This window comes from Papaver somniferum, chromosome 8 (assembly GCF_003573695.1).
Source record: "Papaver somniferum cultivar HN1 chromosome 8, ASM357369v1, whole genome shotgun sequence".
Classification (NCBI taxonomy): Eukaryota; Viridiplantae; Streptophyta; class Magnoliopsida; order Ranunculales; family Papaveraceae; genus Papaver; species Papaver somniferum.
The window spans coordinates 56,204,659-56,231,918 of NC_039365.1; the positions used below are offsets into that span (position 1 = coordinate 56,204,659).

Genomic DNA, 27,260 nt, shown 5'->3' on the forward strand with positions numbered 1-27,260 from the left:
TTGGATTAAGGGCCCATACAGATTGTGCAAAGGTACAGTGAAACAAAATATGTTCTAAGGTTTCATCAGCATCACAGCCTAGGGGAATTTTGACGAGATGTATTTTATGAATTTAGATAGTTTGGAATTAGTGGAAACTGCATCTTGAAGACATTTCCAGGTAAATACTTTAATTCTCTGTGACAAATTTAAAGCCCATAGTCCTTTCTAGAAGTTATCAGATGATCCTAGGTTATGTGTATTTATCGTATTTTCTGTTAATTTTTTATATATAGATTTCACTGAGAAATCTCCTGATTTGGTTAGCATCCATCTGAGCTTATCTGGTTTTGGTTCTACTTTCCTGTCAATAACTAATCTGATGCTACAAATTCTTCCTACTATGTGGTTAGGAAAAAGAGATTGGACTAGAGTGAAATTCCACTTTTTGGTGGTAGGATCTATGAGATCTTCCACAAGTGTTAAATGCGAGTTAACTGTGTTCCTTAGCTGATTTAGATTGAATTCTAGATTTGGTATCCATTTGTCATCCCATATGTTTATGTTAAGCCCATCCCCAACTTCCCATATGCTATTATGTTCAATTAGTTTGATCCCTTTGCTGATACATTTCCATATCCAGGAGCTAGTGGAGTTGGGTTTTGATCTAAAGGCTGAGATTTTCCTGAAATATTTTGGTTTAAGTTGAGAAACCCATAAGACTTTAGGTTCAGTTAATAGTATCCATGCTAGTTTTTTTATCATTGCTAAGTTGAATTTGTGAGAATTTCTAAAACCTAATCCACCTTTGTTGAGTGGTTTGCAGAGGTAGTCGTAAGATTTTGTTAGAGCACTGCTCGGTTGAACTCGCATGCGTTGCTATCTCAAGCATGTTTGTCAATGTTAGTGATCAAAACTATAAGTCTTGATTTCTAGTCTACTTATAGATGTCTCAGACTAGGAAATAGATTATGTAGTTGAGCCTTAGACTTCACGGCGTTCATCATTTGAAGACGAAGAACTACTAAGGAGAGCTTGTGAAACTTCATCAACAAAAGATATATGGAGACTGAAACTTATCTATCACTTGGAAAGTCTACCTCTACTATATCTCCTATATTGAGACATAAGTCGTGTTACGATATAGTTTTCTATTATACACATTTGAGATTTCGAGCTGAGTCTATCTCGCTTATATATTTCTCGGAATATGTGTTGGCAAGCTTTCGCTTCGACCAAGTTCATCTTATATTCTTGACGCAAGTCAAAAGATGATCATGTGAAAATTGCCGAGTAATATCTTACATGGTCTGTGTGATACAATCATTTGGTATAAACTTGGAATGTTTCGTTATGATTATTTCAATAACTTGAAAATTGCTTTGATCTAATAGTATGTGGAAACGACTATTGTCATCCTCTAAGAAAGTTTCAATGATTGAAATAAGATTTTAGAACACTTAACCATTATTGGATATGTCATGTTGTGTACTCTTGCACATATGTAATCCATGTCTGGGAACCATAGTAAGCGTACCCGTACACGTACCTGTTGGCTTGAGAAATCCGGGAACCTAAGTATGCGCACCCGTTTGCGTACTAGCGTGAGGTTTATGTTCCGAATATTTCTGCTGGAATTAGAATTTCGCGTAACCCAATTTTGGTCTGGGTATTTCAAGTATGCATACCCGTTCACACACTTGAAGGTTAAAGTTCTAAAATAGGTTATGTTCATTAACTTAAACATTTATAAAATAAGGAATGCAACCTTTGCAAACTGTGGCTATAATTTTCATGAATTGATTCGAATGAATCAAACCGATTTTGCTTCAATTGTGTTCTTGTATAGTTCTATGAGAATATAGCAATTGAACAACTCTTTAACTAGTTTCATTTGATTCATTTGAACTAGTTATGGTTAAGATGAACAAGGTTGATATGAGAGTAATCATATGGCTAACTTCGGTTAGCTATTATTGAACCAACATGGTGTACACGTTTAGGTACGGTTACATAAACCTAAATAAGGGTACATTTCATTTGTGTGTAACAAGCTAAGTTCGATCTAACGGTTGAAAGATATTAGCTTGGTTGAATCAGGTTTTTCATCTAACAGTGAATATTGAATGCTTTGTTAGCAAGGTAACTTGGATTCCAAATACTGATTTGAAAACTATATAAAGGAGAACTCTAGCAACTGGGAAACCTAATCCCCACACTTCTGTGTGTTACTAGTTCCATAACTAGAGTCGACTCTCCTTTAACCTTAGGTTTCTGTCGAGACCCTGTAGGTTAACGACTTGAAGACCTCATTGGGATTGTGAAGCCAGACCCAACTATTTTCTCTGTAGTTGCGTGATCTGATCTTGTTGTTTCTATCGTGTTGAGTACAATTGGAATAATTGGATCGAGATTAATATCTCCGATAGGCAAGATAAAAAGTAATCACAAACACTTTCGTCTCATCGTTTTTGATTCCATAATATCTTGTTTCGCTAGTCGATTAAGATTATTGTGAGGTGATTGATAATACTAGGTTGTTCTTCGGAAATATAAAACCGGCTTATCAATTGGTTCCTGTTCACCTTTATTTATCAAAAGACGGAACAAAAACTCTTGGGTATTTCTGTGGGAGACAGATTTATTCATTCTATAGACTTTTCTGTGTGAGACAGATTTGTTTATCAAGTCTTCGACTTTGGGTCGTAGCAACTCTTGGTTGTGGGTGAGATCAGCAAAGGGAATCAAGTGTGTAGTATCCTGCTGGGATCAGAGACGTAAGGAATGCAACTGTACCTTGAATCAGTGTGAGATTTATTAGGGTTTAACTGCAGTCCAGTCCAAATTTCATTGGTAGTAGGCTAGTGTCTGTAGCGGCTTAATACAATGTGGTGTTCAAAGTTGTACTAGGTCCCGGGGTTTTTCTGCATTTGCGGTTTTCCTCGTTAACAAAATTCTGATGTCTGTGTTATTTCTTTTCCGCATTATATTTTGTTATATAATTGAAATATCACAGGTTGTGCTTTGTATCGATCAATTAGGAACTCCAACCTTTGGTTGTTGGATTGATTAATCCTTGAACATTGGTCTTTGGTATCGTTCAAGTTTACTTATCTTATATTCAATAGGGCTCGCAAATTCCTATTTGCTGATTGCAGATTGAATTGAGAGATAGAGATATAAACTCTTGTATATACTTTTCTCTAGATTGAGTCTGACTGGCTAGTTGATTCTCTAGAAAGTATATTGGAGTAAGTCCTCTCAGATTGGGTGTGGTTGTTATACCCCCACATTTTCAGATTTAGGATAGTATCCCTTCCTATTAGATTCTTTCCCCCAACAAAAGTCTCTTTGTAGAGCATCGATTGTTTTTGTAATTTTTATAGGAATTACAAAGCAACCTATCTGATAAGTAGTCATGTTGGCTAACACTGCCTTGTTAAGAACCATTGTACTAAGTTGAGCTAAGAGTTTTCCTTACCATCCTTGAACCTTTTGCTCCATTTTTTCTATTATACTTTCAAAGAGCTTAATCTTTGATTTGTCAATGAAGAGAGGTGCACCTAAGTAAGAATCTTTGGAGTCTATTTTTTTTATTTTAAGAAGTTTTGATATCATTCTTTGATGTTTGAGATGTACTTTTTTACTAAAGAACACTCCAGATTTGTCGAAGTTTATCATTTGAGGCTTTACTAAAAGTGAATAAGCGGGGGTCTAACAACCACTCCCAATATTTCGTTTGACAATCTGAATAGACAAACTCCAATATACTTTTAAGAGAATCAACTGGACAGTCAGGCTCAATCTAGATAAAAGTATATCAAAGAGTTTTATATCTCAATCTCTCGATTCAATCAGCAATCATCAAATAGGAATTTGCAAGCCCGATTGAATATAAGAGAAATAACTTAAACGGTACCAAAGACCAATGTTCAAGGATCAATCAATTTCAATCAACAACCAAAGTTTGGATTTACCAATTGATCGATTTAATGCACAACATGTGATATTTCTATTATATAACAAAATATAATGCGGAAAAGAAATGACACAGACACCGGAATTTTATTAACGAGGAAAACCGCAAATGCAGAAAAACCCAGGGACCTAGTCCATCTTTGAACACCATACTGTATTAAGCCGCTACAGACACTAGCCTACTACCAATGAACTTCAGACTGGAATGTAGTTGAGCCCTAATCAATCTCACACTGATCAAGGTACAGTTGCGCTCCTTACTCTCTGAACCCCAGCAGGATTCTACGCACTTGATTCCCTTAGCTGTCTCACCCACAACCAAGAGTTTCTATGACCCAAAGTCGAAGACTTGATAAACAAATCTGTCTCACACAGAAAAGTTTATTGGAATAGATAAATCTGTCACCCACAGTAATACCTACGAGTTTTGTTCCGTCTTTTGATAAATCAAGGAGCACAGGCCAATTGATAAACCAGACTTATATTCCCGAAGAACAACCTAGTATTATCAATCACCTCATAGTAATCTTAATTGTATGGTAGCGAAACAAGATATTGTGGAATCACAAACGATGGGACGAATATGTTCGTGACTACTTTTAATCTTACCTATCGGAGATAAATCTTAGCAAATATAATACTCAATCACGATAGTAGAGGTAAGATCAGAACATGCAACTACAGAGAAAATAGTTGGGTCTGGCTTCACAATCCCAATGAAGTCTTCAAGTCATTTTTTTTTTGATCGGTAAAGAAGGAATTTATTGATCAAAAAATAGAGGGTATAATAGGACTATACCACACTGACAAAGGTTACAAGAGAAAAAAGAAAGAAAAGTAATAAGTTGGTAACAAGCTACCAGAACTTATCAAGAGTCAAGATAGATATTACACCAATTTTTCATCACATCTGCAGAAACAATGTTTTCAAAATCTTGAATGGCCAAAGTCCATGTGAACATGCAGTATATATCTTTATTCATAACTGATGTTGCATTACAAACCTTGTCAGAAAAAATTCTTGCATTCCTTTCCTTCCAAATGCACCACATAACGGCTGCAGGAACCAAATTCCAAACTGCACTTCTAACTTTGTTACTTTGAAGAATATCCCAGGCATGTAAGAGAGAATGGACATCAGCAAGCATAGAAAAGTACCAGTTCATTTGAGTTAAAATCTTCTCCCAAACATGTCTAGCAAATGCACAGTGCATCAAGAGATGAGAGCAAGTTTCAATCTCATTACAGAAGAGACATGTATCTGGAACATCAATTCTCCTTCTTAAGAGTAAATCTCCAGTAGTTGAGTCTTCTATGAGCAATTAACCAAGAAAGAAACCAATCTTAGGAGGGCATTTCAAATTCCAAATGAGAGAAAAAAATCAAATCAGCTGGAGTTGCATCGTCATCTAGAATTAACCTATCATATATGGAGCTAACAGAGAAAATATTATGTTTAGTAAGAGTCCATTGCGTCTCATCACTTGCACCCATGTTGAATTTGAAATCATGTAAGTCTGCAGTAAGAAGTGCAAGTTCAGATATTGCAGCAGCATTTTGTCTTCTTGGAATGTGCAGATCCTATACAACATAGTTACCGAAAGTTCTCCCCATTTCTGCAATAGATTTGGGTAGAAAGTCTTTAAAGGAATGTCATGGATCCAGTTATCATCCCAGAATCTGCATAGTGACCCATTGTTGATCTTAAATTTTTGTATGCTTCAAAAAACTGGACTGATGCTTCGTAATGGCTCTCCAGAGTGATCTTCCATAAGTGCAAGTTGGTACCTTAGGAATCCAGACTGTTTATCCAGGCCCCTATTTTTCATAAAAAATAGACCTCCACAAAGCCTTGTCCTCAACAACATACCTCCAACACCATTTGATAAGCAGTGCTAGATTGACTTTCTTCAAAATTTAATGCCTAAACCTCCTGATCTTTTTTGTAAAGACCCTCAAGATCGTCAACGTTATTTGACTGGTTAGCGATAGTCAAGAGACGTTTTAGTCGATAATGACTCGATTAGTTTAACACGAACGTTAATTAATATAAATTAATCTAACAACGATTTAGGTACGAAATTAGTACGGTTGAATAGATCTCGTAAAGTTATGCGAAATGGACTACTCGAACGTGTCATTCGGATACCGGACGAAGAAGAAATCATCATATTAGTTTTTAGCCGCCTTGGCAGCCCTTATCCAGAACATGGGTTCTTTAGTAAATCTCGTCGGCCTTATCCGGAAACGGATCGAAGAGAAATTCATTCTCTCTTGTTCTTTCTCTTTCTTCTTCATTCTTGTTCTTCTTTCTTCTTCCCCTGTTTCTTTTCTTGTTCTTTTTCCGCCGGTGATTCTGTGAGAAGTCTTAAGAGTCGGAGATCGAAAAGGGTAAGGGAATATCAAACAATATCTAGTGGTGGTGGTGTTGAATCGTCTAAGTGATTCAGGCTCATCAGAAAAGGGAAACTCAGAGTATACAATTTAGGGTTTTCAATTAGGATTGACGTTCTAAAGATTTTGAAGATGATGTATAGAGCTACTGCTAGATAAGGAAGCATGGGTAGTCGTTTAATTGAGTTTCTGAAGTTGATTCGGTGGTGAATCGAGAATTAAGGTTTTGTTCTTGAGGATTTTGGATAAGGAGAAATTAGAAGATGAAATTAGTGGTTTAGGGAAGAGAATAGAGATGGGTTTATCCTGAATTAGGGCATAAGGTTGATAATCATCTCGAATTTGATAGTTAAGGTTTGTAGTTTTGTAACTGAAGCTCAAGTAGTGGTTGATTTGAAGATGTTGATGGAGTTAGGGTTTAATTCTGCTAATTAAAAACGTAACTGAGTTGATGTTGATGCTGAACTGATTTTTGTTTTGACAAACCAAGGAATCAGGATTATCTACTTCACTTGGAATTGGAATTAAGGTAATATTTCTTTAGTTGATTGAAGTCTGTTATACTCATTGATTTATGATATAGGCGTTAGTGTTATATCTGTTGAGGCAGAAGAGATGAATCTGATAATTAGTGGTTATAATTGACATGTAGAATGAAACTTCAGTGAGGGGTATTGGGTTGGCTGTGGTTATAGTTGTGGTTGATGTGGAGGACATATTATTTTGAAATGAAACTGGGCTGGTATTGCAGATGATGAGGAGTTTGTTTTGTGTTGATATAGATGTATAAAATGGTTTGTTGCTGTTGTGATACAGAGTTACAGGCGAAAGAGTAGTGGCAGAAATGGAGATAATGTTTATGTATGAATTGGTTATGGCGATGGTGAAGTTGAGGAGGCAGTTCATGAGAATGGTGTTACTAAATTTACAGATTGTGTAGGCAGAAACTGAATTGGGGGTGTTGGATTGAGTTACAGTTGTAGGTGTTGGAAATTGGTATTGGTGGTTTGTTTGTGTTGGTAAATGGTTTTAGTGTTTGAGTGACTCTGAAGTTGCAGGTGGAATGAGATGGTATTGTAAGAAGAGGGTTTAAGCAGTTCATTCTTTAGTTGCAGTTTTTGGATTTGGATATGCAGGTGGTGGTTCTGTATGATGAATGTAACTGTGTATATTGGTGGTTTAGATGAATTGAGATGGAAACTGAGATGATGTTGAGGCATGAGTTTTTCTGCAGGTGCTAGTGTTGCCTGTGTTGCTGTTGTGGGGTTATAGAAATGAATGTGCAGAGTTATTTGATGTTGCAATTGAGTTGAGGGCTAGTAGTTGATAGTGTTATTGTTGTTGGAACTTGAATGTACTTGTGAGATGTTTGAGCTGAAGTTGATTGTATGCTGTTATAGCAGTGGCCTTAGTGAAAGCCTGCAACTGCAGATTAAGGTAAACAGATTTTGTATTTGTAAATGAACTATTTAGTTATTTGATATAATTGAGTTGCTGCAATGATAAAAAGGTAGGAATGTAATCTGATAAGTTGGAAATTAGGATGTAAGAACCTTTGGCATGTTCTTTAGTTCAGGCCTGAAGTGTTAGTTGTCTGACTGGACAGATTCAGTCTGATTTAGTCTTCTTTTCTATGTGACTCAGATCATCTGACTGAGTCGAGTTAACCTTGTAACCTGAGTTGAATCGGTTCGACTCAGACTTGACCATTTGACCAGGACCTTTGACTTGGACGTTGACTGTTAGTTGACCTGCGACTGTTAGTTTGACCGTTGACCCAGAAGGACCAGGCCTTGGTAAGGAGATGGTTTGTTGGGCTTGGGCTTATAGTTAGTTTCTATTTTGATGTGTTGGACCATTGTGGTCTGAATTAACCTTTGGCTTCTTCTACAAAGTGTAGATATCCATTAGACCTAGCTAGTGGATTATAGAATCAACCTAATTGAGTTAGCAAACCTTAATTATGCTAAAGATGGATAAATAAAAGGTGTATAACCATAATTGGGCTTATAACCATTAGATAAATTTGTATGATTCTTGTGTAAGCCATTTTGACTAGATTTTTAGACTTCTTATATGATTAACAGTTAGTCTATATTAACAACGATCGATTCAAAGGATGAACCAGTGGATCGTGGATCTCGAGGTAGGCGTGGCTTGTCGTCAAAAGAGGTGGGAATACATTTGACTCTCTTGTAACCATTGATGTTTTCTCTTACAAAGATTTGTGTTTATCAAATTCATGCGTTGTCTAGTTGTGCATTCCATGCTTTGTTTATATTACATTATGACAATTCTGTTGATTCCGTGAATCTTTCCACGATTTAAAAAGGACTTGTAATGTTTTGTTTGTCATTACGAATTGTTATGGGAAATGAGAATTTCCACTTGTGGTATATAGGATACGCTCCTTCACAATTATATCTACATGAATTCAGCTTTTATGCTTAGAGTGGGTTATCATGGTCTTGGTGATATCAATAGCTAATGAGTGTGGTTAGCACGAATATTATACATTGTTTGAAAGAAGGAGTTTGTTCAATATACTTGTATGTTTACCTTAGTGACTTAGTCACTGTTTAATGTTTCAGAAAAATATGTATTGTTTTCCAACTCTTGCTTATGATTACTTGAAAGTTAAATGTTATTCCTGCCGGGCACTCCTTTTAGGGATGATGTGCTCCACCCGTTCCCACTTTCAATTTCAGAGACAGATCAGAGTTGCGCAGTGGAAGCTTTGTGGCGTTGAGTCTTATGCTATGTTTATTATGTTGTATATTTTATTTATAATTAAATGATTATTGTTATGTATCACATGAGAGGAGTTTTTGTATATATTAATATGTTTCTGAGCGGGGCTAGTTTTTGGGTTAAGTTTTGTAGCCGATTTCTTAATTGAATGCTTAAGTTATGTTTTAGATTTTTAGTGCCTCTTATTCAGTTAATATCTTGAATTAGTCAGCTGCTAGCTTAGGGGCGCTACATTTTTCTTCTCATAATAGTTGTCCATTTTACCAATTATAGCTTTTTTTTACCCTTCTTGTCATGCCACAAAGCTTAGAACACCATCCAATATTTGTCTCTTCTTGACAAAAGCAGTTTGTTGCTGGGAGATAATTGAAGGCAAAACAAACTTGAATCTCTCTGCAAGAATATTAGACATAATTTTGTAAACACCATTGTTGGTGCGAAAATTAATCACCCCAATAATCTTCGAGATGTGTGTAAGATGATCCAATCGCCGCCGTTGATTAAAATCTCCACAGAATTGTTGATGGAAAGTGGTGGGGGTACGTGCAAAGACACTGCGATGTTAAAATCAACAAGAGTTCTAAGCAAGTAATTGTGGAGAAAAGGAATAGAAATTGTGTATCTTTTGAGTTGGATTTTTGCCTCTATTTATAGGCATAAAAACCTAATCTAGTTCCATAATAACCCTAGATTTGTGGTTATCCAAATAATCACCAAGATTTATACTTATCCTTTAATATTCGTATCTATCCATGAAGATCCATGTTTATCCTGGAATATCCTTGTCTACCTTCACAGGATTTGAGTTTATCTTGGAAGATCTTTGTCTATCTTCACAAGATTTGAGCCTATCTTGGAAGATCCATATTATCTTCTCAAGATTTATGTATATCCCCACAACATTTGTATCTATCTCTTCAAGATTTGTAACTATCTTGGAAGATCCTTGTCTATCTTCCAAGATTTGTGTCTATCTCAAAATGACTTCTAAAATAAGTTTTTTGAGCTTCTATAATAGGCTGGATTGGGCTTCTATACTAAGCACTGGTTCCTTTAATAAACCATCTAGGCTTCCATAATAAGCCAATCGGATTTCTTTAATAAACCAATGGGTTTCCATAATAAACCGAAGGGTTTCCTTAATAAACCGATTGGTTTCCATAATAAACCAAACGGGTTTCTTTAATAAACCGATGGTTTCCATGATAAACCGCATCTTACCGACATCAAATAGCTTGTGCGACACGCATGTACACCATTTTAATGGGGTACAAACATCATCCCCTCTTAATTCTCTACTTGTTGAAGAATTAAGAAAATAAAAGCTTCATGCGGCGTCGTACCCATAATTGCTCAAGTGAATTATGGCACATTCCTCCTCTTAAAAAAAAGCAAGAACCTAGGGTTTGGCCGGACTAGCTCCGGTTTCTTCTCTCCTCTTTTTTTCTTTACGTTCTTTGTGCTAGGATTTGGCGTCAACCAATGGCTCTGTATCAACCAGCTCCGCCTTATCTAGGTAATCAATCAAATCAACAGCGTCATGATCGTGTTCAAAATAGGAATTTCAATAGGAATCGATCACGTTCAAGGCCAAGACTAGTTTATGTTCCAAAAACTGAAAACCCTAATAATGGTGCGGACAATTCCAATGATGGGAATCGTTCATACGTAAAGATAGTTAAGAAGAGAGCTCATGTTATGTCAACTATTGATACAGATTCTCTATCACATCCTCCAGTTCGTGCGTCTACAGGGGATATTATGATCACAATTACTAAAGAAGTTAGTCAACGATCCAAAGAAAATTGGAAATTCAGTATTGTGGGTCGTTTTGATTTTAAAACCCTAGGTGCTAAATTCGAAGATGTTAAGCGTATTCTTTGCGATCAATGGAAACTAACATGCCAAGTCCAGTTTATTCCATGGGTGAAAGGTTATTTTGTCATTAAATTGAACAATGAAGTTGATCGAAAAAGAGTAAGCTATGAAATTCCGTGGAAAGTTAAGGAACAATAATTGAAGATGCTACCATGGACACCTATGTTTAATCCTGAATCGGAAAAAAACTCTAGGGAAGCAGTTTGGATACGTTTTCCTTATCTCCACTTTGAGTATTGGGAAGAGGAAATTTGATTCAGAATATGTCGTGGCCTTGGTAAGCCTGTTGTTGTTGATCCGCGAACTATGCGAGTAGAGTATGGCTACTTTGCTGCGGTACTCGTGGATATAGATTTTTCAAAACCTTTTCCAAAGCTTGTTATTCATGATGAAGATTTTCCGGAGGGCTATCGTCTTGATTATAATGTTCTGAATAGGCCAGAGTTTTGTGAACACTGTAAATCAGTTGGACACACTTTCTCGCAATGCAGATCGTCTAAGTACAAAGATTTGGAGAAGTTGCATGATGCCGAGGAGGATCCAGTTAAACGTGCAACCCTTTAGGCTGAGATGGATGAATTGAAAGATTATTGGAAGAAGGAAAAGTTTGTCAAGCCAAAGGATCCACCACCACCACCGGAAAATACTGGAGACGATCAATCTGAAAAATAACAACCTGTGGATCCTAAGAGTAAGAATGATGATTTATGTATTGGTGGAGTTAAGTTTGTTGGGCGCCATCTACATTTTACTAGTCCATCGGCTAGTGTTGCGGGGGATGATAGTATTGTGGACATTCCGCAAGCCTTTCCTGAGTCCGCTAGCACTAATCTTGCAGCTAGCTCAGTGCCTTTGCGTAAAATTGAAGATGATGCTGGTACAATTTCTTTGGACCTTGAAAAACAAGAAGAAGAGCTCTATAAAGTGTATGATGAACAAAAAAAGATAGTTGATGACATGGCTAAGGCTGCTGATCTTGCTAAATTTGAGCAAGACGTGCTCTTGGAAAAACTACAAAATACAAGACAATTGCTTATGGCAAAGAAGCGGCAAGATGAAGAGAAGCGTGCCCAAGAGGATGCGAGAGTTTTGAACTTGGAGAAAAACCAACAAGAAAATAATATTGCCCAGCAAGATGCATCAAATACGCAATAGGTTCAAGATTCACATTTGGTTACAAATGTAACGGGTGAGCTGCAAACTAATTATGTTTTGAAAAAAATTGATGATCGTTTTAGATCTCCAACTAGAACGTCTAGAAGAACCTCTCCAGTTCGAACTGACGAAGTTCTCGAGACTTCTAATAGGTTTGAAACTGGTATAGAAGATAGTAAAGAGGAAGAAGAAAACATTGAAGTTGATACCTTGCCTATTAAAAAAAAACCGGATACCTTGCAATCTGCGAGTACTAGTAATGTAGAGATTGAAGATGAAAGTTTGGAATGGAGTGCTGCTAAGGATGAAGAAGAACGACTTAAAAGGGAGTTAGCTGAAAAGAATAAGATGGATACTTTGGTTAAGAATGGCGCTCCTAAAATGACGCCAAAAAAGAAAACCAAGCCTGTTGCAAAACAGGTGGAGGATGAAGGCCAAGCTGTTAGAAGGGGTAGAAGTCAGACGCGCAAAGAGGATGATAAGGGTTCGGCAAGCCCTTCAAGGAGCGTGGTTAAATAATGCGTGTCTTTTATTGGAATGCTCAAGGCTTGGATAAATATGGTGCAAGAGCCAAGTTGAATGAGCTTTTTTTCTTACACAAACCCGACGTAATTTTCATTGCGGAACCATATGTTTTCTGCACTGCTCGTTTTGTTAGGTCACTCAAACTAGTTGATTTCTGTGAGGATGTTATTACAAATGAGTTTGATGGAGAAAAGGGTAATATTTGGATTTTATGGAGGAATACTCTGTTACGGCCTGATATTTTATATTCTTCAAAGCAGGCAATTACTGTGAATTTTGCAGGTGATTTCATCACGGCTTTCCATGCTTCTTATGATCCGGTGGCAAGGAAAAGACTTTGGCGTCAATTGGGTTTAGGTTATATATTTATTCCTTGGTTGGTGTTGGGTGATTTTAATTGCGTTCTACGCTTGGAGGAAAAGAAGGGTGGAAGACCAATCAAAGAAGTCTATATGAATGAGTTTCGAAGCTAGATTTCTGACAACGGCTTGGTTGAGGCTGATGCCATTGGTAAGAAATATACTTGGTCTAATTGTCGAAGTGGAACTCAAAGAATTGTTTCTAAACATGATATAGGGGTTATTAATGATGCTTGGTGCTATAAGTACGCCAATTGGAAATGTAAGGCCTTGCCAAGGGTTTGTTCGGATCATTCCCCCTATTTGGGTTTGCTTTTGAAAATCCAAGGTCGAATAGAGTTCCTTTTAGAATTCAGAAAATGTGGCTTTCCCATCCAGGTTTTATGAGGCTGGTTGAGGAGAACTGGAATTTGGAGCTTAATGGTGCGCCACCTTTTGTTTTTACTTCTAAGCTGAAGAGATTAAAGGAGGTGTTGAAAACTTGGAATATAAATATTTTTGGAGATGTGCAATTTCGATTGAAACTTGAAACTGAGAATGATTTTCTTGATTATGACCCGGCAGATGAGTTTCAATTCCTAAAAGTTGTGGATGCTAAAAAGGATGTTGATGATGTGAGAATGTTGGCAGTTATGCTTAAGATGAAGTCTAGAGTAACTTGGTTGGAGGATGGTGACCAGAATACTCGTTTCTTTCATAATAGCATCCGTATGAGGAGAAGTCAAAATACCATCTCAGAACTTAAGGTTTCTAATGACACTACTTTGTTTTTGCAGGATGAGATAAAGGATTTCATTGTTAATCATTATCAGTCCAAGTTCATTGGTGGTGACGTTAATATTGATCCAGCTTTGTTTGATATTGATCATGAGAGTATTTCAGCTGCTGAAAGTGCTTTCATGGATGTTATTCTGTCTTTGGAGAAAGTTAAAGTGGCAGTTTTTGATTTGGGAGATGATTCTGCGCCTGGACAAGATGGCTTCACAGGTTCTTTCTATAGACAGTGTTGGGACATTATTTCTAGAGATCTTTTTAATGCCATTGCAAACTGTTGGTCTATGCGTAAAAAACCCAATGGCACTAACTCTAGTTTTATTGTTCTTATTCCGAAATAACAAATCTGATGCTATTAAAGATCATCGGCCAATTGGCTTGAGTAATTTTTTCTTCAAGATCATTACTAAGATTATAGCTACCATGCTTGGTACTGTGTTAAATAAGCTGATATCTGAAGAGCAAGTGGCGTTTATGAAGGGTAGAAATATACATGAGAATATAGCATTGGCGTCTGAATTAATCAATGAGATCAATACAGAAAGGAAGCATAGTAATGTTGGCCTCAAGATGGATATTGCTCAAGCCTTTGATACGATTAGTTGGGATTTCATAGCTGAAGTATTTCGTCAATATGGCTTTTATGATTCTTGGTGCACGTGGGTTCTTAATATCCTTAGCTCATCTCGGATTTCTGTCATGATTAATGGTTATCCTGAAGGTTACTTCAGTATTACTAGAGGTTTGCGACAAGGTGATCCTCTATCTGCTTTGATTTTTGTTCTTATTGAAGATGTTTTAAGTCGCAATCTTTCTAAGTTGTTTGCAAACCGTAGTATGAATGTTATGGTTAGTAAAAAAGGTGTGGCGCCTACACACCTGCTTTTTGCGGATGATATCCTTGTATTCTGCAGAGGTAATCTTCATAGTTTGCAAAATTTGAAGAATATGCTGGTTTTGTATCAACATGCGTCTGGCCAGTGCGTAAACTATGCAAAGAGCAAGTTCTATTACGGAGGTGATACACTTTCTCGTGTTATTGCTATTTCTAGCTATTTGGGTATGAAAAGATATATATTTCCGGATAAATACTTAAGAATTCAATTGAAACCTGGTATTGTTCGCCATATTCATGTTCGCCAAGTTGTTGAAAAGATTATGGACAAGCTGGATGGATGGAAAGGTAAGCTTTTATCCTTTCAGGCGAGACTTGTACTAATTAAATCGGTTATTTCTAGCTATGTTATTCATTGTATGGATGTTTATAAGTGGCCATGCACGGTTATTAAGCAAGTTGAAAGGGACATTAGGAATTTTCTTTGGTCCGGTGATGCTGAGAAACGTAAATATTTTACTGTTCTATATGATGATCAGTGTCTCTCGAAGCGTGAAGGTGGCCTTGGCATTAATAAGTTGAATGATGTTAATAGGGCAATGCTAATGAAGCTTTGGATTTGTATTCAGGACTCAAACAAGATTTGGGCCAGATTTTTGAGGGCAAAGTACTTTAAGATCAATGGAAATTTGATAGATTATAAGCTGGGTTCTTCGGTTTTTCCAGGAATTCGCTTGGCTTACAATTTTGTGCAGAAGCATACACGCTCGATTATAGGTAATGGTGCTAATACTTCCTTATTTTTTGATAATTGGTGTGGTGATTTTTCTATTGCGCATAGATTTGGCATCACTTCCAAAGGCCCAAATGATTTTAAGGCTAAAGTAAGTGATATTATTGTTGATGGAGCTTGGAGCATTCCTCAGAGAACTATAGATTTGATGATTCGATGCAATATTGACGTTGATGATTTTCCAATTATTGATGGTGGTGAAGTTTATACAATTTAGGATTTAGATAGCAAAGGCGCTTTTCAGTCAAATCGGCTAAGACCGCTATTAAAGTGTCTGCGGAAGTTGTGCCTACTGCGGCTCTTTTTACCAAGCAGGTTGTGCATCCTAACTTGAGCGTACAATACTGGAAGATTTGGGCCAAGCAATGTGGTGCTGGTGAAGACAATATTATTAAGAAGACAGGTAGGAGCATGCCTACTATGTGCCGCTTGTGCAGGAAAAGTTGCGAAACTCTTAGCTACATCACTTGGCATTGCCGAGTTGCTGGGAGGATCTGGGATTGTGCGGCTGGAATTTTCAAGCTGCAACCTAATGAAGATCTGTTGGATTCGTATAAGGCTGCTAAGGGTTGTAGCCGAATGATAAAAGACTTATGGCTTGTTGCAAATCTTGCAATTGTCACGGAATTATGGAAGTTACGCAATAAGTCTTATTTTGAAGATATGGCAGTTCAATGGCTTGGTTTTAAAGGGAGACTTTATCAGGTAATTCGTGATAACTCAATTAGAATGAAGGGTCATATGCATAATAATTTAGAGGATCTGCGCATTTTGAATTATTTCAAGGTGCGGCATAGATCGTGCAAAACATCTACCCCAATTGAAGTTAGTTGGAATCCTCTTAATCAAGATGAAATCATGATCTGTTGTGATGGTGCCTCTTTCGGAAATCCAGGCCAAGATGGTTCTGGTGTTGTTTTCCGTGATGCAAACTCGGAAGTGCTTGGTGTTCTTTGTGTTGGTCTTGGTTGGCAAACCAATTACTATGCTGAAGTTTGTGCAATTATTTATGGCGCGATGTTGGACAAGAGATGGAATATGCGGAGTCTCTGTGTTCGTTCTGATTCGATGAATTGTATACAAGCTTTTCAAAAGGGTGAACTGCCGTGGCAGCTGGTGCAGAAGTGGAAACTTGCGAAAAAATTTTACAACAATATTCGTTATATTCATAGCTATAGAGAAGTTAATTTTTCAGCTGATGCCTCAGCCAAGCAAGCATGTTTACTGGATGAGGATTTATTTGAGTTTTATGAGGGTAGGCCAGACTTTATTCCGTCTGTGGAATGGCCGAAAGGGTTTATTATTGCTTCAAGTAGGTTTCCTGTTAATGGCCTCACGGCTAGTCATTAGGGAGGCCTAGTCCCCGTACAGTTTTCGTTTTTTTAATTTTATATGACCGAGAAAAAAAAAAGAATTATGACACATTCTAGTGCAGCCCCGGGCGATCTCCTTTGTGACATACGCTCATGCTACTTTATAAATGCCACAGTATGCATTCAAAAATTCCTTCTTTGATTTGAAACTTGGTCAATCCTTGTGCGTCACTAGTAGACCACAAACCCAACATGTTTATTGGGTCTGTATAGTTCTTTCAACAGTCCCTTAGTGGGACTAACCCCTCGTGACATAAGCCCACGTGTGTTAACCATAAAAGGAACACGTCCCCTCTTGATCACAACTTGTGTCATTTCTAGAATAGAATACAAACCATAGTTTGGACAACTTAGCCTAGATAAAGAGCGGCCAGAATACATTTCGGAGAAAGTTAAATTCATGATTGTGGTTTGTTCTAATTAAAATTAATCATTATGAGTGTTTTATTAATTAATGTTTCATTAATCTCTCATAATGAATAATTTATTAAATTTCATCATTGAATATCTTCTTAATTAATCTAAAAAATAGTTATTTTTACATTACCAAATAATTTTAAAAAAAATTACTTTATCAATAGAAATTAGTGGTTAGTAGTGGAAGAAGTAGTGGCTGGTAGAAGTGGTGGTGGTGGAGGCAATAATATCAGTGATGGTGGAAAAAATAATGCCAATGGGTGGTTTTATGATGGTGATGTTGGTGAATAGTCGTGGACAATATTAGTTTTGTATATTTACAACACAAGCAACATCATATCGTGAAAGATGTAGTTGGTTATCACGATTGACAAAAACAAATATCATATATTTAGGATGATACCATACCATTTAAAACAAATGATCATAACCGCCTGATCACCTAAACGGTACCCTTGCTACCTTTAGCACCCAGTTGTATAGATCATGGTTCTAACCGTTAAAATAAAATTAATTGCAACACAACAGAGCATATAACAATAAAAATGTAACGGAATAAATTAATTAACGATCTAAGTTTGTTCAACCGTAATTTTACTCATGATGTTTGTGATTTAATAATTAGAAGTACGACAAACGGCCAACGGGCGGTAGGCGGCGGTTGTGGTGGAGAAATAAATGATATTATATATGGTATTTTAATGGTGGCGACGGTTGGTGAGTAGCAATAGGTTATGTTAATTTTGTATCGCTAAAAAATAGGTACCATTATAAATTAGAATTTAGTTGATCGTCTTATTAATAAAATAAAATAAACTCGGTTAATGAAAGATCAAAGAAAAACAAAAAAAAAACCACAAAATATCGCGTTATATAATTACTACAAAAAAACGGGCACAAGTCAAAATCAATTGATGCGTGTCGTAACCACAGCAAATTAATTAATATTTTTTTCACTAATTAACAAGTAATATAGCGATAGTAAGGATCGTTCCCACGAGGAGCAAGAGGTTTTAGTTGTCTTATAATGTCACAAAAAAAGGGGATTTTAGATTTTATAAAGTAAAAGAATAAAACAAAACAATTAAAAAGATAAAGTTGAAATCAATAAGAGGGATTAGATCAAGGAATCGTTCTTCGTTGCAAAACAATGATTCAAGTTATGTTTTTCATCCACATGTTATTAGTCACAGATTATCACCAACCGTAGGTAAAGCAGCTAGCTCAGTGCTAAATCCCTAAATCCCTAATATCACCGGATACGGAAGTTCTCGACTACCGGATTCTATTCACCAAACCACCTAGTAGTATCTCACTCAATATGTAATTTAGTTAAACGCATTAATATGTAATTTAGTTAAAATTCAGGTGAATTACTTACCTCTTGTATATCATGGTCCTCTATCAAACCTTGCAACCATTCTTCTTCGTTTTCTTCCTTAACCAAAGTATTGGTATCATTATAATCATTGGAATGTTCAATTGGGTCTTCCACAAAATCATTCAATTCGGTTTCATTCTCAAGCATCACCGCTTCAACATCCTCGTCATCAGAATCGGTCCATTCCTCTCTCATAAAATCTTCTTCGGTATAAATTGAAAGATCTTCTTTTGAGGGTGTTACACCATTTATAACAATAGGAAAGTCACATCCAATCTCCTCCTTTTGAATCGGTGAAGGATCGTTATTATGATCCAGAGTTGGAATAATTTTATCCTTGTTACAATAATTTTCATAAGGTTCAAAATCATCATCATAACCCATATAATAACGTTTTTCACGCTCCATTCTTAAAGCTCTTTTAGCTTGAAGAATTTCTTCATCCGATGCTAGGCCTTCATCGATCAATTGACAGAACATTCTCTCAATTTCCCTCAAACTAGGTTGCCTTACACCGAGGAGATCACGCTTAGATTTAGAAGCATTACTATCCTCCCCTCCTAGTGATTGTTCACTTACAAACCCGTCATAAGGTTGTTGATATGTATGAGAATATCCATAAAATGTGTATCCTAAGGATGGGTGGAAGTTGACATAATGTTGAGGTTGAAAACCGTATTGATTGTTGTAATATGCTTGCTCTTGTCCACCATACATGGAAAACTGGTACCTGAAATAAAAATTCTAGAAAGAAAAAATATTAGAAGCAAAAATAAAACGAAAATAAAATAAAAACAACTAAAGTTGCTCCGCTGCTCCCCGGCAGCGGCGCCAAAATTTGAAGCGTGTCGGAACCACAAAATATTAATTAATATTTTTCTCACTAATTAACAAGTAATATAGCGATAGTAAGGATCGTTCCCACGAGGAGTAAGAGGTTTTAATTGTCTTATAATGTCACAAAAAGGGAGGTTTTAGATTTTATAAAGTAAAAGAATAAACAACACAATTAAAAAGATAAAGTTGAAATCAATAAGAGAGATTAGATCAAGGAATCCTTCTTCGTTGCAAAATAATGATTCAAGTTATGTTTTTCATCCACATGTTATTAGTCATAGATTATCACCAACCGTAGGTTAAGCAGCTAGCTTAGTGCTAAACCCCTAAATCCCTAGTATCACCGGATACGGAAGTTCTCGACTACCGGATTCTATTCACCAAACCACCTAGTAGTATCTCACTCAAGATGTAATTTAGTTAAACGCATTAAGATTTATGAATTTATTAGGTTAATATTAGTAATTAGACTCTTAGCTCAAGGTCTACTTGCTAACGTTGTTTCCACACACAATTGCTCCACGGAATCCCTCCGCAAGATCTCGTGTTTGTTACTTGTGTAAAGAGTCAAGAAACTATTACTTATCCCCTAACTTTCACTATCTTTAGATCAATTAATAAATCAATTTAGTATGCATCCTAAACGACCTATCAATCAACCATGAATGTATAAACATACCTATTAGTAAAAACAAACGATAATCATGTGAAAACTTCAAAGTAGATTTAAAACAAAACTCAAAACATGTTAAGAACTAGGAATTCATCCTCAATCAATAAAATTAGCTACTCATGCTAAGGAGTTCACACAAATAATTAAGAAAAGATAAGTGTTGTGTGTGTAAAAGGTGTGTAAAAGTTGTGTAGAGAACTTCTCTATTTATAGGCTTCAATTTCCTAGCAATCCTCTTAGGAATAGAATCCTCATTCCATAATAACACCACTTTCCCTTTGTAGCTCAACTTCCAAAGCCAAGTCTTTCTCAAATCTTTCATCTTCTCTTTCCAAATCCAAGCTCAATTGTTCAAACCCATGAGTCTAGAAAATTCTTCATTAATTGAGTCACCGGAACTTCACTGGTACCAAAGGAATACGACACCGGAAAGCTCCCTACCGGTCGCTGGAATCTTCATCGCCGCTGACAGAATATTCCGTCCGGTACCGTTATATTTAACTGTCAATCTAACGGTCTTCTGTTAGTCAGCTGGGTCAAGGAAGGGAGTTAGCCGAGTCAGCTCAATCTTACTGGCTCTGAATTGTGTTCGTCTCTGAAATGACTAGTTTGCCCTTGTCGCTCAATTTGGATGATTTCTTCTTCTTTTCTTCCGCATGACTCCAAAGTAGCTATAAAACTCAAAACACGCGTAAAATACATAATTTACAAGAAAAATAGCAGAGAAAGCATAAACAATAGATAATAAATAGGATGTATTCTACACCCTGTCATCAATACAAAACAATTTACTTATTATCGAGATGTGTCGTTACGGTAAGGGTTGTACCCTAGCTATGTATACTTTTCTGCCTATTTCTTTGTACTGTATTATAAAATGAAGCTTTGCTAAGTGAGGAAAGATAAAGATTGGTTCTGATTTTTCCTCCCAATTGGTAAATTCATGGTTTCGTTCGATCCCATGAATACGCACTTTAACTGAGAAAAATTCATTACATATTCTCTTATTCCCATCTCAAAGTCTAAATCAAAATGGAAAAATTTGATCAACTAAAAATTACAAACCTACCTTCCCATAAAACTGAACAATTGATTCTCCCTCCCACATTCGGTATGATGAGTGGGTTTGAAAACACTAATTCCTTACTTTGGAGCAAACGAAAATCAGAAATGAAGTTGGGAAGGAGATAGATTGCAGAAAGGAAAAAATCCAAGAGTATAGTTCCGCTCAATTTTCTCTCAATCTTCGTCCACCGAAACGTACATCTGTGACCAGTCAAACTACTCTGAGCTAACAACATTTGAGATAATATTTTCTTTTTTACATTGTTTCATGTATGAATGTTCGGGGTTTCTATCATTTTCTTGAATATCATTTGTTGTATATTTAGCTGAAGTATACATTTTCAAATATAGACTTATTGATTACAATAACCTCATGGTTAAATTTAGGGGCGCATGTATTTTGTGACTAAAATTTGGCTATCACAGGTCGTTGGGGTTTCAATATATTCACAAATTTTTGGTTGAGAAAGGTGATTTTTTCAAGAACCAATTTTTCGTTTCTATTTGTTTAGATATTAGTGGAAATAGAATTTTGATTTCATCTTGATAGATAAACTTACACAGAAACTTATAAGATTATTCAGATTACACGTTATAATTTGACAATAAATTGGTATCTGCAAAATGATATTACATGTATAAAAAAGCCCATATTCTTCGGGCTTCTGTTTCAAAGTCCAGAATAATTTGACTAGAATCTATTTTCAGTAAATAATCTGACATGATTATACATAATTTATATAACATCCATGCCATTATGGATTCATTCTTGGAAAAGCTAAATCTACGGTTGTAAAATAATCAGTTTAATTAACTTTCAATAATAAATGTTCTATTGATATTTCATAATAAATATTTTTTTAATTAATCAAATAAATATATTTCCATTAATATAATACATAATAAATTTATTTTATATTAAATCATTAGGCGTTAATGGTAGTTATGATGGTGGGCAAGGCTGGTGGATCGGCGCCGAGGATAATGGTGGTGGGTGTTGGTGAGAATGGTGGAGTGACGACGTTAATGGTGGTGGTGGTAGTGGGATGAAAAAGGTGTCCTTAGGTTATTTAGTTGCCCTTATTAAAAAAAATTATTTTATATTAGTTTTTCAGGAAAAATCCATTGAGAGAGTATCTTTTCAATTTAATAAAAAAAATAGTTACACATCAGACAAACGAGCAACAAGCTGCGCCGTGTGCGCTTATTAGTTTTTAAATTTGCTTTTTTTATTTTTATTTTTTTTAAATTAAAATAAATATTAAAGTTCAGATTTTTCTAGGGAGAAAATAAATCAATAGCTATGGTTTTTAGATTTGTCGTGTCGGGCAGGTAAGAAGATGAAACCTATAAAAAAAGTTTACAAGGCTACATGCGGATCAATTCTAATTGATTTATTAGTTTATCATATCTCTCTCTGTTCTCATTTTTTTTTCATGATCTATGTTTTTTCCGTTTCTCCTCGACTTCATATGATTATGCATGCTTGAGAAATAGTTCATGGTAATAGGTAAAGAGAGAAGATAAGTAGATAAAAAAACGAAATGGATCAAGAATTACAGATTATTAAACTTTAGGAAAACACAAATCTTTGTAAATTTAGAATAATTTATATCACCAAAGGGAGAAAAATAATCCTTGAAGCCAACAGATTTTGCAAGATTAATCTGATTGATTTTGAAGTAATTTTTTGTTTCAGATTTGTTATAAATTTGGTGAACGACCTTTGATGATTTATTTCTTTTCGAATAAGGGACACTACTTTTTTTTGAAGAAGTTAATGAAATGGTGTTCTATTATCCATAGGCCCATAAGATTTTGAAGAATTGGTTAACGTTTAACTATATTTGTCCTAAAGGATTGTATGACTTACATATATAGTATTAAAATATTTGAGACTAATACATGTTTATTAACCAACACCTCAAAAACATTTAGACTTGGATTAAGTTGATCGATTTTTAGCAAACATTTGTGATATATATGAACCGACGGATATATTTGAAATACCATTTCCCGTGTCGTTACAGTACGGGTTAAGCCCTAGTTTTTATAAGTGACAGCTTGTATTACTGCCAGTACTTTCCAATCTCCACATACTATGTACACCCGTTATGGTGCATTTCGTACTGTAGTTTTACAGCGTCAACCTCCATGGCCAGTAAAAGTTCGATTCCGCCTAAAATTGTGGATTTGAATCCTTGTGGAACTAAGAAATCGACTCCCTTTAGTATTCACTTTTTCCTTATCCTTTCAAACTCCTAGCCAATACTGCGTACGCCTCTATTCATCTCCTATATAAATATAGATGAATAATCATCGCAAAATCACATCTGCAGCTATCCTTCCTCTCTTGCTAGCTTCCTTGGGTAAATGTAGCTTTGCTCTTTTTATTTTCCTTTGGTATGCTTCCTTTCTAACAAGAAGAGTCGGCTGAATTTCTTTTGATTTTACGTTTATACAGCACCATTACCTTCTCAAGGAATCGCAGTGATCAAGATACGGACCTTCACTCTTTCTCTCGTAACTGCTTTGACTTGTACTGCATGTCTGTTCTCAAGTCTTGGCTTTTGCTTGATAGTAGAAACTTCAAATTCTTTTGCCAACTCGGTTATAAATTCCAAATAAGAAGCTAACCTCTCATTCTTGGTTTTGTATGCGCCTGTAAACTGATTGGCTACCAATCTTGAATCGATCGTTAGAATAACCTTCCTCGCCCCCAAGTGAAGCGCAGTTTCAGTCCTGAGGTCACAGCTTCGTACTCAGCTTGATTGTTTGAAGCTGTGAATCCTAGTCGAATAACTTTTTCCACCCGTAATCCTTCCAGGGAAATTAACACGCATCCATCACCTGCTCCATCGATACTCGCTGACCCGTCAGTGTAGATCTTCCATATCCCACTGTCGCTTTTAGGTATCGGTACGGAGTCTTTATTACTCGCTTGTACATTTACATCTTTGAGACTTTCTTACTTACTTTAATATGGTCCTATGGCAATGGAATGGGTAGTACGTTATCTGCTTCCTGCAAGATTTCCTCATCGAGAATTGACTCAGAAGTTTCAGTGTCCTCTACTGGGAAGTCTGCCATTAACGATGCCAAAGCATCTCCCTTTTCCGCTGTTTTTGGTTCATAATCGATGGAGTATGTGCCAAGGTAGGTAGCTCATGTGGCTAGCCTGCTGGAATCATCTGTCTTCCCTAATACCTTCTTCAACGGATACTCGGTATATACTACGAGTAGTCATCCTTCAAATATATGGTTTTAAACGTCTAGCAGCGTGCATGAGTGCTAGTGCCATCTTTTCTATTTTTGAGTACCTAGTCTCGGCGTCTGTTAGTGATTTTCTAACAAAGTAGACCGGTTTCTCCTCTGGCTCTCGAACAAACAACATCGCACTTACGGCATAATCACTTGCAGCAAGATAAATGTAGATTGTTTGGCCAGTCTTCAGGCTTGTGAGGACAGGAGGCGAGGTTAAATATCTCGTTCCAACCGAGTTTTTGTGCCTTCTACAGAATCTGGAAAAACAATTTTCATTTGTCGGATGCACGAGAAATAAATTTATTTAACGCATCTAACCTCCCAGTAAGCCTTTGCACTTGTATTTTATTTCTGGGTGATGGCATCTACAGTATTGATCTACTTTGTTCTGGATTGGCTTCAATCCCTCTCTGTGTCATCATGTACCCAAGAAACTTCCCATACATGAGTCCGAAAGAACATTTCGCGGGATTTAGCTTCATTCCATATTTTCGAAGTCGATCGAAGGTTCTTTTCAAGTCCATTAGGTCAGATTCCTTCTTTTTGGATTTGACCACCATATCGTCGTTGTAAACTTCCATTGTTTTTCCAATCATATCCTTGAACATTTCATCCACAAGACGCTGATAAATCTCCCCTGCGTTTTCAAACCGAATGGCATGACGAGGTAACAATATATCCCTTTATCTGTTATGAAAGTCGTATGTTCTTCATCCTCCTTGAATAACGGAATTTGATTATATCCAGAAAAACAGTTCATAAATGACAGTCTTCCGAAACCCGAGGTGGCATCTACTAAATCAACAATCCTGGGCATTGGATAAGGATCGCTCGGGAATGCCTTATTCAAATTTGTAAAATTGATACATATCCTGATTTTCCCGTTTTTCTTCGGAACAACTACAATGTTTGCTAACCACTTTGGATATCTAACAGGTTTTATGATCCTGGCCTCTAGCATCCTGTCAATCTCCATGGCTACCTTTTCCTTCCTTTCTGGAGCCATCTTTCGCGGATTTTGTCTTACTGGTTTAAATCCTTCACTGATATTCAACCGATGGCACGCGGTGCCAGGATCAATACCTAGAATGTCTTTGAGGCTCCACGCGAAGACATCTCTATTGTTCGTCAATAGGGTAATCAAGCTCTCACTTTAGCCTAACGGTAATTCTGCTCCGATAAACGTTGTTTGCTCCTTTCGATCCCCAATTTGTACTTCTACCAACTCCTCAACAGTTGTCTGTCCTTCCTTTCCTCTTCCTTGATAAGAGGTCGGGAAGTACTGTGATGGCTAAATTTTATTTTCAACTTGGAGTATTTCCGAGCCCTTTAGTTCGGACTTTCTATACTCCTCCATTGCGCTTTGGTGACATTTATGAGATGACACCCGATCGCTTCTAACTTTCATCCCTCCTGCTGGAGTAATGAATTTCAAACACTGGTGGATAGTGGAAGTTATCGCCCCCATTGCATGAATCTAATCGCGTGCTAAGATAGCATTGTAGGGTGCATGGCAATCTAACAATGAGAAATATTGCATAATTGTCCTTCCTCCCACCAGCTTAGGTAGATTAATTCTTCCCATTGCTGTCATTGTTTCACCACTAAAACCAATGCTAGGTTTATCATCTGCTTCAACTTGGCTCTCATTCAGGCTCATTTAAGAATATGCTCCCGAAATATTGCTTGAGTACCCTTAATATGAATACCCAGTATTGGACATATTGCTGCCATTTCAAGTAAACAGTTTCGAAATATTTCTTCAAATTTGGATTTACTTTGTGCTTTAGAGAACTCCATTTTTCTGTAGTTTTCCAAAAAAAAATCGAAATCGCCAATGACAGTAGATGGGACAATCTCAGATGGATGTGAGTTACCAAAAGGATCAATCATTTGCAGATATGGAATTGAAACAGCCGCCTCCAAATAATCTTCCACATCTTCTTCATTTTGCAAATTTGGTGTAATAGTCGTTAGAGGTTTTTGATAATAATTAGAGACAATAATTGCTTTTTCCGGTGACAATGAAGTGGATGGACCCAGTTACAGAGAACAATTTGAATTTGAATTTGAATTTGGGTTGCCCAAGTCCGACGATGGAACCAAACATTGGGTGGAAAAATTTGATTCTGCTGACCTGTATATTTTACTGTTATTGTTGGATCCAAAATTAGAATTCAAATTTGAATTTGAAACTGTCATTGGCGCAATATTCTTTCCTTTCTCAACAGTTGCAAATTTCCTAGAAATATTTTTACGCCTTGAATCATGGGGTCTTAATACAAGTTGAGAAATTTTCGGCCAATTGAGATTGACTGAAAGATATTTTGGTGGCTCGGTTGACTTTTGCAACTCAGTGGGAAGCGATTCGAAAGAGATGATCTCCAGTTTTTGAACCCCAATCTTCTTATGTATATGATTAGCAACTCCATTGATGAGATTCAAGGATGAGACTTCAACTGGGAAAGAATAGCCCCCAAAATGACATAAAAAAGATGAATTGATACAATCGAAACTTCGTACCTTCAATCGAATGGCAGATGCATTTTCCCAATTTGTTGTTGCCTGATGAACCTCCATAATACCACCAATTTTTTGACTAAACTTAGTATAAAAAGAAGGACCCCAGATGAAAATGCGGGAGTCTAACAACCACACCCAACAATTCATTTGGCAATCTGAGAGGACTCACTCCAATATACTTTCTAGAGAATCAACTAGACAGTCAGACTCAATCTAGAGTAAACTATATCAAAGAGTTTAATATCTCTAACTCTTAATTCAATCTGCAATCAGCAAATAGAAATCTGCGAGCCCGATTGAATAAGA

At 36.5% G+C, this 27,260-nt stretch overlaps 2 protein-coding genes and 1 long non-coding RNA gene across 3 annotated transcripts in view; all 3 read left to right on the plus strand.

Moving 5' to 3' along the window:
* Positions 1-6,223: 6,223 nt before the first annotated feature.
* Positions 6,224-9,271, plus strand: LOC113301208. The gene is made up of 2 exons (XR_003336096.1): positions 6,224-7,788; positions 8,439-9,271. It is a non-coding gene; the product is annotated as an uncharacterized LOC113301208 (long non-coding RNA).
* A 2,015-nt stretch (positions 9,272-11,286) lies between these two features.
* On the plus strand, positions 11,287-12,654 carry LOC113305573 (SWI5-dependent HO expression protein 3-like). Its single transcript, XM_026554593.1, has 3 exons — positions 11,287-11,523; positions 11,707-12,128; positions 12,219-12,654. Exons 1-3 carry the CDS (start codon positions 11,287-11,289, stop codon positions 12,652-12,654), a joined length of 1,095 nt encoding a protein of 364 aa, XP_026410378.1.
* LOC113305574 overlaps positions 12,654-27,260 on the plus strand; it is a 41,554-nt gene continuing 26,947 nt past the window's right edge. The window contains exons 1-5 of the mRNA XM_026554595.1: positions 12,654-12,942; positions 13,398-14,006; positions 14,110-15,405; positions 15,490-15,623; positions 15,737-16,733. Of these exons, the coding sequence (XP_026410380.1) occupies positions 12,654-12,942; positions 13,398-14,006; positions 14,110-15,405; positions 15,490-15,623; positions 15,737-16,733 (3,325 nt within the window). The remainder of the gene's footprint in view (positions 12,943-13,397; positions 14,007-14,109; positions 15,406-15,489; positions 15,624-15,736; positions 16,734-27,260) is intronic.